General features: G+C 36.4%; 1 protein-coding gene across 6 annotated transcripts in view; it reads right to left on the minus strand.

Annotated features, from left to right (window-relative positions):
* asic1c (acid-sensing (proton-gated) ion channel 1c) overlaps positions 1–9,811 on the minus strand; it is a 111,753-nt gene that overhangs the window by 12,813 nt on the left and 89,129 nt on the right. For all 6 annotated transcript variants that reach the window (XM_008434282.2, XM_008434281.2, XM_008434284.2 and 3 more), the window contains exons 4-9: positions 8,235–8,385; positions 8,082–8,138; positions 7,447–7,600; positions 7,150–7,241; positions 6,715–6,794; positions 3,768–3,839 (exon numbers count right to left, since the gene is read on the minus strand). In XM_008434282.2, coding sequence (XP_008432504.1) covers positions 3,768–3,839; positions 6,715–6,794; positions 7,150–7,241; positions 7,447–7,600; positions 8,082–8,138; positions 8,235–8,385 — 606 coding nt within the window. The remainder of the gene's footprint in view (positions 1–3,767; positions 3,840–6,714; positions 6,795–7,149; positions 7,242–7,446; positions 7,601–8,081; positions 8,139–8,234; positions 8,386–9,811) is intronic.

The following is a 9,811-nucleotide window of genomic DNA, read 5'->3' on the forward strand; positions in this document are numbered from 1 at the left end:
CATCCATCCATCCATCCATCCATCCATCCATCCATCCATCCATCCATCCATCCATCCATCCATCCATCCATCCATCCATCCACCCACCCACACATCCGGGGAAGGGTCACAGACTAAGCAGGGAAGCCCAGCCACCTGGGTCAACTGCTCCAGGGGAATCCCAAGGTGTTCYCAGGCCAGCTGGAAAACAGACTCTCCAGCATGTCCTGGGTATTCCTCTGGGTCTCCTATTGGYGGGAYGCCCCCGCAGCACCTCACCAGGGGAGCATCAACGAGGCATCCTAACCAAATGCCCGAGCCACCTCAACTGGCTCCTCTAAGGGTGAAGAAGCAGCAGCTCTACTTTGATTCCCTCACGGATGACTGAGCTTCTCACCCTATCTCTCAGGGAGAACCCAGACACCCTGAAATTGAAACTAATTTTGGCTGCTTGTATCCTCAATTTCATTCTTTTGATCACTACCTAAGCTTGTGACCSTAGATGAAGATAGGAACRTAGRTAGGTCAGTAAAACAAGAGCGTTACCATATATCTTAACCATGACAGACTAGTAGAGCACTTGTTTTGTTGCAGACGCTGTAACAATCCGCTTATCAATCTCCTGCAACATTTTCCCTCATTCATTCATGAGTTGACAAAATAAAATTYAATTGGAGATTAAATACTTTCTGCTCAGGTAGTGTAAATGGTGATATGACAATGTAATTGTAAAAACAGACACAGTGCAAATGTTTGGACACTCCTTGGCCCAACTTTTGCATGCCACAGTGTTGGAGAGAAAAAAATATGACAGCGATGGTTTCTTGCAAGGTGACCACATGACATACATGCCTTGCAAAATATTAAACACCTTTGGCCTTTCTCAAAATTTCTCATGTCACAACCACAAATTTCAGCATACAYGATTGGGATGGKGAAATTCAGTCTCTATATGTGTAAAGCTGTTAGAGAGAAACCCCCAAAGTCTGAAAGTGGTACCTACAGGGAGTGGTGGTTGTGCAAATTATTAACTCAGGGGGCTAAACACAAAATGCATGCCACCCTTTTTCCGTTTTTTTATTTAGAAAACAAATGAAAACATCCTTATCATTTCCTTCTGTTAATCAGTTATTTACTACTATGTGTTAATCTGTCACATGTACTTCTCATAAAATGCATTGCAATGTGTGGCTGTAACATGACAAAATGTGCAAAGTATAAGGAGTCTGAATACTTTTTCAARGGAGTCTATATGGAGCTAAACACAAAAAATAAATAGTTTAAAAAGCAATTAGAGGGCACTAAGCAAATGCTCCCTCCCCCACAGGAAAAAATACATTAAATTCAAACTTAAACAAATTTCTTCTTTAGTGTACTGGCTCATGCCCATTATATAAACAGCATTTTCACTCTGCCGAAACACAATAAACATTTTTTTATACACACTTCTCACTCTATAATAAATCAGTTCTGAACCCTAGCCAACCAAGCATGCACAAGCTAAAATTCCTCATGCAGAAAATGAAAAAAAGGTTGGACACAACTTATTTTCTGTGCCATATTTCTTGGTTCCCAAATGTGACACGCATTGCGTTTTCATGTATTCTGAAAACTGTTTGCCTAATGGGCAGCGGAATAAACTCAAGGTCAAAAAATTTAAATAGAATTTAACCTTAATTACAATGACGCTGAAATACAAGAACAGTTTTAGCTTTGGTAAGGCTGGGCTTTTTCTGACATGCTGAATATATGTATATATATTATTATTATTATTATTATTATTATGATTATGATTATTATTATAGATACATGGCTAGTAACATCTAGATTATGTTTTTCTGCTATCAATCATGAGGTGGGTGGAGGTTCCCCTGGATACTGCATGGTAGATTTGACTTCCACAAAATTCTGTGATTTAAGGAAAATCTTCTTCATTGCTCAACTCTGAAAACAACACTAACATAAAAGGCCAATAAAATCTTCAAATCTATTTTAATAGCTTCCTCTCTGCCTTCTGGGATGTGAATCTATTCTACTGTTCTTGCCATATTACAGGGAGGCAAGAATGTTTTTCACCTCTAAATAAACTTAAATTACATATCAACCCAGGAATATGTACTTAAAAAAAAAAGAATAGTGCAAAAAGAACTGGTATGAARCTAATTGTGACAAGAATCATAAACTCTCTGTGATAATAAGAGGCCATATGGAATAAAAATTGCTCATGTGATTGCTGACAGAGCCTTTAAATTGTACTTTTAGAAATTATTAGAGAGATAGTCCATGACTTTTGAGGTGAGGTTATGCTGAGAGGTTTAAGCAGTAACTACCTTAACTATAGTTTATGCCTCTTTTGGCATCTTAATTTAGTACAGATTAGTTAAGCTAAAATCCAAGCAGGAACAATACCAATACTAAGGTAGTAGATCACTATTTATCTGTCTGTACAAAACACATGCTAAGACAGAACATCTAATTAATTTCTGGTCAAAATTACAATCAGTAAATTAGCTTTCTCTTGAGCATCTTTAAAATTTGTGTATTTTAAACCACTTATTTCACATCAGAAAGTTTTGCTTTASATGTTCTGTTCTCATCTTTTACTTCACACCGGTCACTGGTAGCGTACTCTTCCATAACTCTATTACCRATGCAAGAATAACTGGTTTTTGTGAGAAAGAATTTCTAATGCCATGCATGCTTTGTGAGTTATGAGAGTTGTCCACTGCTGGTAAGATATTTGCATGCGTATTGCTTTTTAACCTCTGAAGAAATATTTCATAGGTAACTCTCAGATGCACAGTTGCTGAAAAACAAACCTGAAATATTATGATTAAATTATAAAACAAACACCATCTCTGCAACATGAACTAACTGAGTGAATAAGTTTAAACTTTCTGTGAACTGCTGTAGGGGAGAGAAGGTAAAGTGGAATGCAAGCTTAAATCGAGCTGGCACGTCTTACAGGAGTGTGACTGAAGGGGATTWGCTTGTTCTGTCTCTATTACAGAATTATTACTATTACTTTTATCATTATGGGTTACTGATTTAAGAAGTCACTGAAATATGAGAGGAGGATTATTTGCAAATTAAAAAGCTTGCATTTGACAAAAKTTTCACTTTTTACAATTCAAATGATTGTCTTTTGTGGAAAAATATTTAGATTTATTTTTTGTTGTCTTGGAGAGTTGACTGTTTTTCTTTTCGCCAAGAAAGATACTTTTTTCAAATATCTANGCTTGTTCTGTCTCTATTACAGAATTATTACTATTACTTTTATCATTATGGGTTACTGATTTAAGAAGTCACTGAAATATGAGAGGAGGATTATTTGCAAATTAAAAAGCTTGCATTTGACAAAAKTTTCACTTTTTACAATTCAAATGATTGTCTTTTGTGGAAAAATATTTAGATTTATTTTTTGTTGTCTTGGAGAGTTGACTGTTTTTCTTTTCGCCAAGAAAGATACTTTTTTCAAATATCTATGAGAAACAAAGCTTTTTAGCTTCTTTCCACAAAAAAAAAAAAAAAAAAAACTGTCTTTAAAATGTATATAGAGCACAGGTATGTGAATTTGAGTGGATTAGTATGTTTTGTAGAAAAACATACTATTTCTCCCAGATGTTCATGATGTCATTTGATGAGGTTTAGTCTTTTCTGACTATGTGACACTATTTAGTGTTTAAAATGTGAATAGACATTTTGTTGTTCTTTAGCTCATTCTGTGATACGTGACCTTCATTTCATTCAGACACCTGCATTCAGAGAGAACAAGAAAAAGTAATTACCAGATTGTCGCTCTGACAACGCTGCGGCCGTTTCTTGCGCACAAAGTAACCCAGAACCTTATCCTTAAACACCTAAAAGAAGGCACAAAAAAAACATGATTCACAAGGCTTAATGACATTCAATATCCGTGAAAAGATTATTTCTGCAATCCCACTAAGATTGAAAAAAGATGAACACTGCAGTTCTCAGCTGCTGCTGAAGAAATGTCACATTTAGCAAGTTGTGTTGACATTTCAGGTTGCTTTTTTGCAGCAAGGCTTAAAGCAACTGGATCTCATTATATTCTAAAAAATAATATATTGTAGAAACCATGTGTTTATTGAGTGCAAATGTGATTAATTTGTCAGATGAATTCATATAATAAAACTGCTTTGATTTTTGTCCATATAGGTTTTGAAGGTGACCCATGAGGTTCGTTGAAGTCTACCAATAAAACGTCTGACTTATGTTCAGTTGATATTTTTCAGATTTCGTATTCTATTGAAATAATAACAGAATCCTTGGTTGTAGTTTTTTTTTCGGTCTGTTTTTAGCTGCATCCGTTATTGGATCCGTCTCTTCTTCCTTCTCATTTTTGCCAGTCAGATCAGTTATTACATTAGTTATTTCTTCATTTGACTGCCTCWTGAAGTTTCCACATTTGCATTAAAAGTTCAGCATATTTGTGACATTTGAGATACAGCCTTAAGAKGCAATAAGGAGCAAGAAGCAATTAAGACATTGCAATTTTAATCTCAGCATATAAAAAACTCAACTGTAATCACTAAAGAAAAAAAAACTTTTTGCTGCCACAGTATTCTCATTTTATTTATTCATTCATTCATTTTGTTCATATAGCTTAGGGGTAAAAAGTTTATTTTATTTTATTTTATTTTTAGGTTATAAAAAAAGTTTATGAACTTTGTGAAAGTTCAAGTCAAAGAAAAAAAATTATGCAATGTAGATTGAAATCTAGGATTTTGCTTTAGAATGAACTTTATAATGCATTACGAAATAAGTTCCATAAATGCGCTTTTGAAGTTTTATTAATTTGGGAAARATATGAGGATCCTGGTCTGTTTTCACATGTAGCAATCACTTGAGATATGGCTTTGGCTTTATTTCACCTTGAAATATTCAATATTTTACTGTATATCAAGCTGATAGTCTTATACTCCATCTCACAGTTTTGMAAACCATAAGCACCAAACTTCACAGTGGCTCTTGTGTATCATGTTCTAAATTGTTAACACAAAACCTATTCTTCATGCTGTTGTATTTCTTCTCTCTTCTCCGCTTCTCATGAGGACAATTTCCTGCTGTCACATGTGCAATCACATGTGCAAACAGCAGTTGCGCACTTTCCTTCAGGTCCCACTTTTTCAAGCATAAAGGKGGCTTTAGATAACAACTACAAGGCCTATAAACTGAAGAACTGAAGGTTTCACAATATGGTTCTAGAAAGGAGCAACATATTCAACAGATGACTTAACATCAGAAGTGAACAAAGAGCATTCAGTGCGTCAAAAGAGTATTCCCAATCTTTAAATGTTTAACAAATCAACAAAATTTGATCACGTATAAAGTATGCATTTATGTTCCCTGAAACCACTAAAAAGAATCTAGTGAAGTCCAGTCAAATGTCCCCTTATTAATAAATAAACTTCATAATGTATGGTCAGTATCAATCCAGATGTTCTGTGAAGGTTTCAGAGGTTTGCTTGAAGTCATCAATGAAAAGTCTGAAGAAAAATAATGAAGCTGTATGAGAAGCTAAAAGAAGATTTAGGTTATAAAAAAAAATAAAAAATCAGTGTTGAGGAATATAATTATGTATATATGTATCGTCTCTTAATTCATGAGTTTAGCACCTTTGAATTCCTCCATATCAGCCTAAGCTTTGAACATGTCATAGTGAACAATTCAATGGTCTCAGAAGGGATACATCAACAGTTCCGGTGCTGTTGACCACTATAAGTCACGCTCTGAACAGATTTGGCCTTAATGCAAGAGTGGTTAGAAGAAAATTCTTTTTTAGAAAGTAGTGAGAAGTCGCATGTACAGCTTCTGTTACAGAGAATCAAAAATACAGAAGATGRTGATGTGGTCAGGTGAKCRTTATAAGAGATGAMAAACTGCAGCGCTCATCACACTGAACACATAATCCTAGAGGATGGTGTTGGCAGCATTATTCAAGGATGATGAGTTTCTATTGAGATCTAAAGGGTAGATGTATAGAGCTAAATGCAGGACAATCAGGGAACCTCTTTAATAGAAAATACTTCAATGGGGCAGAAGTTTCCTTCCCAGCAGGACAGTGACATTTTGGCTTCATCTAGAGATAAAATGGGATGGTTTAGAACACAGGATAGTCATGTGTTAGATTGACCCATTCAAAGTATAGACATACAGTCAATTGAGAACTTGTCATAAGATTTAAAAATGCATGTTAACAGATTATCCCCATATAATGTGACTGATATTGAGGTATTTTTATTAAGAAGAATGGCCAAAAGCTTCTGCTTCTATGTGAAAAGTGAATACAGATATAGAAACTTTGTGTYGATATGTCACATAACATCCTATAAAACCTATAGAAGCTTTTAGTTGTAATAAGAAATGAGGAGATAATTTTTAATTACTGGTGCATTTTCTTTCACAAAGCAATTTTTTGGTGGGCTCCCTTCTTTTTTTCCTGTCCTGTAAGGATTCTGAGGGACAGCCAATTGGTTGTATTTTTCAGATTAATGTACTGTTAAGGAGTCATAGATATGTAAATACTAAAACTTGTAATGCTTATTTTTTCCTTGTGAAACTCTGTAGTGCAGCCAACCTTTGTGAGACTACCTTGTACATTGTACATTTCAATGTCTACATAAAATAAAACAAAAATAGTATCGCACTGAACCTTTGTTATGACAATAGTTCCAAAATACATGTGAATAAGTAAAAAGGCCAAGTTTTTACCTCGTATAGGTAGTCGAATATTTCCAGTATTGTTAGAACACTGGCTCCAATGAAAAGCCCCATCTGACCTCCAATGTCACCTACAGAGGAAGAGATTAACAGATAGAGGCAGGTACACTAATTGAACAATGGTGCATGAAGCCATTCCCATTGCTGTCACATCTAATTCCCTGTATCTCTGAGCAATCTGAACAGAGTTGTCAAAAGTGTCCACGCAGGCCCAGTTTYTCATCAGAACCAGCCCTGCTGTCCTTGGAAGAGCATCAGATTATGAAAATGTGTTCAGCCTATCTGCGAGTTCAAAGAGGAACCCTCAAAGCACCAGGCTCCGATGCACAATGTGAACTTTGTGCCAGGGATTCGCTGAGTGCTGATACCAAAGTCATGCTGTTTTTTTTTTTCCTCTGAGAGAATAGGCAACTGTGAGAGTCTTACCGAGAAGCCCTGCAATTTCATAGGCCTTCTTCTGCTCAATTTTCTCATAGTTTAGAGCTTCAAAGAAGATGTCCAACACCAATATATTTTCTCTGTAGAGAGGACAGATAAGAGCATACCCAGCACATATCAGATCCTGCGATATATAACATTACATCAGTTTATATCTCACATTTACCTGAGTAAGATTCTTTCATTATTGTTACATTGAAGGTGAACGATGGAGACGTGGCTCAAAATGCATCAGRAAAGAAAAGTAGCTGACTAAATACTTCACTGATACTACATAATACTTACCCAATATATTGCTCAGTTTTGTTGAATTTCTTAGCCAGATATTTAGCAGATGCCTTACTGGGGATCTTTACCATGGACAGCTCCTTGCCATAGCGAGTCATGTTGCAGGGGGTCTGACAGACACAGTAATCGTTGTCTTTCTCTACCAAAAAGTCTGTGGATGATCAAAGTCATTTAAAAATATTGCGATCTATTTGAAAACAAAGCAAAATAAATAAATAAATAAAATAAATCAAACAAACCTGCACACAGTAGCTCTCAGTTTGTGCTAAAAATACCACGGCACGTAACAGAAATATACTCGCTGCCATCGTTCACTTTCTATGAAAGCAAATAATGACTGAAGCCATATTACTGGAGAGAACAAGGGGTGGGGGGGTAAAACTGGTGCGATTTATTTGAGCTCAGCGAAGCACAGTCACATCGCAAATCTTCATAATGGAATTTTTAAACAATAATTTTATTATTTTGCTTCAGCACTATCTGAGAGGAAAGTAATTTCTGAAGCAACATAAGTGCTATCTTAAGCCTGGAATATGCTCATGGCAAACCTCCTGAGCTCTGGGTTTCACACATTAATCTAAAAAAAAAAAAAAACATACTCATGCTGAACACGATAAAATGTGCGGGCTTACCTAAAGCTGGGTCAGCACAGTCTTTATATTGCTCAGGTGTGCAAACTGTTGAAGTACCTATTTGGAATAATGCAAACATGAAGCTCATTACTTATTTAAGCACCACAGGGGGAAAAGTGATTTTCACAAGCCAGGCTAAATCCCAATTCATACCGGGCATGTGAACCATTCTGCAGTTGCAGTTCTCCAGCAGGTACCGGGTTTCACAGTCAATGCGGCATGCGGTGATGCTGTACGTGGAGAAGAATTCTGAGTCTATCGGTGTGGACTTGCAGTCTCCCCAAGGTTGTGGGAGGTACTGAAGCTRAAAGAGCAAACRGCACATGTTTTCCCTCAGTACGTCGGCTCACAGGATTACACCAAACAACAAAAAAGAAACAGAAGCCCAGTGCACAGCTGAATAAGTACAAAAAAAGAGGACGAGCTCACAAAACCCAACACGTATACGTACACAGAAAAAAAAAMAAAAAACAGATGCCTTTAAATAAAAATGTGCTCTGAGACACAGGAGGTATACGATTTGCAGTCAGAACTGTATTATTGCTCATGTGTCGCAGCAGGCAGACATCATGCAGAACATTACTGATGCAGGTTTGGTTTCTGGCAGGGAACAGAGAACCATGGGATTAGAGACAGTCTTAGAAGTTGAAACTTGGATAGTTTTGACAGGACACCACAAACTATGGACAGATTTTGTATCCCTGACAGTAACTTAGTGTTTTTTTGGGGTTTTTTTATTGCTAAAAACTAAAAAAAAAATTTCTTTCCAAAGTCATAATGGAGCAATATGCATCTTTTGAGGAGAGAGAGTAATTTAATACAATTTGGAGTAAGGCTGCATAATAACAAAACAGGGAAAATTGCAGTGCTGGGAATACTTTCTGGTTGCACTATAAATTCACATGCTATAGTGGGACAAAATCTGAAAAGGGCACTTCTGCTAGACTYTGTACATATATGAACCTAAAAAAAACTATAACAATAGTAATTTTTTTAAAGGCTTTGTTGGCTCTAGTGGCATTTATTTGAAAGTAGTTTGACAGGAAAGAGGGTAATGAGAGAGGGGGAAAACAAATGTCACCAGGCCGAGAACCGAACCTGCGACCACCGCCATGAGGACCAAGGCCTAAATACATGGTTTGTGCTTTGCCACTGCGCCACCACAACACCCCAAAYGATAGTAATTTTGTTCATATTCATTATTCAGGCTTAAAATTGCAGTGATTTGCTCCATTTATGTTTGGCTCAGTGTGTCTGTAGTCCATTCAGATCCTCTACTTCTATTGTACTGAAAAAAACTGACATCTAACTACCAACAAAATTTTCAGTTCCCTTTCAATCTTTTTTTTTTTCATTGGAGCCAATACCAATTTCATGACAAAGCAATGCAAAAAGAATCAAAAGTTTATGCATATATATAATCCAGTTTGCTTTAGGACTTTGAATTTGCAGTAGCTTTTAATTGCAACATRGGACTGACCGGCAATCAGTGCCAAAAGCTTTTTTTTCCTGGCAAACGTCTCAGAAGAATCGTGTGCTATTGTCACGTTAGGGTCAAGTGAAAGTCTCTATCGTATCCAGCAGCTCTAACCAGGCCAACTCCAACAATCAAAGGGTCATTTAGTCAATAGGGAGCGACGGAGATGAAGTGCAATTCACTGATTGTGTGGAGCTAAACCTACAAACATGATTAAGCTTTTATTGAACTCCCTTTCAAACCCACAGTCTTT

This window comes from Poecilia reticulata, linkage group LG17, assembly GCF_000633615.1.
Source record: "Poecilia reticulata strain Guanapo linkage group LG17, Guppy_female_1.0+MT, whole genome shotgun sequence".
NCBI classification, from domain to species: Eukaryota; Metazoa; Chordata; class Actinopteri; order Cyprinodontiformes; family Poeciliidae; genus Poecilia; species Poecilia reticulata.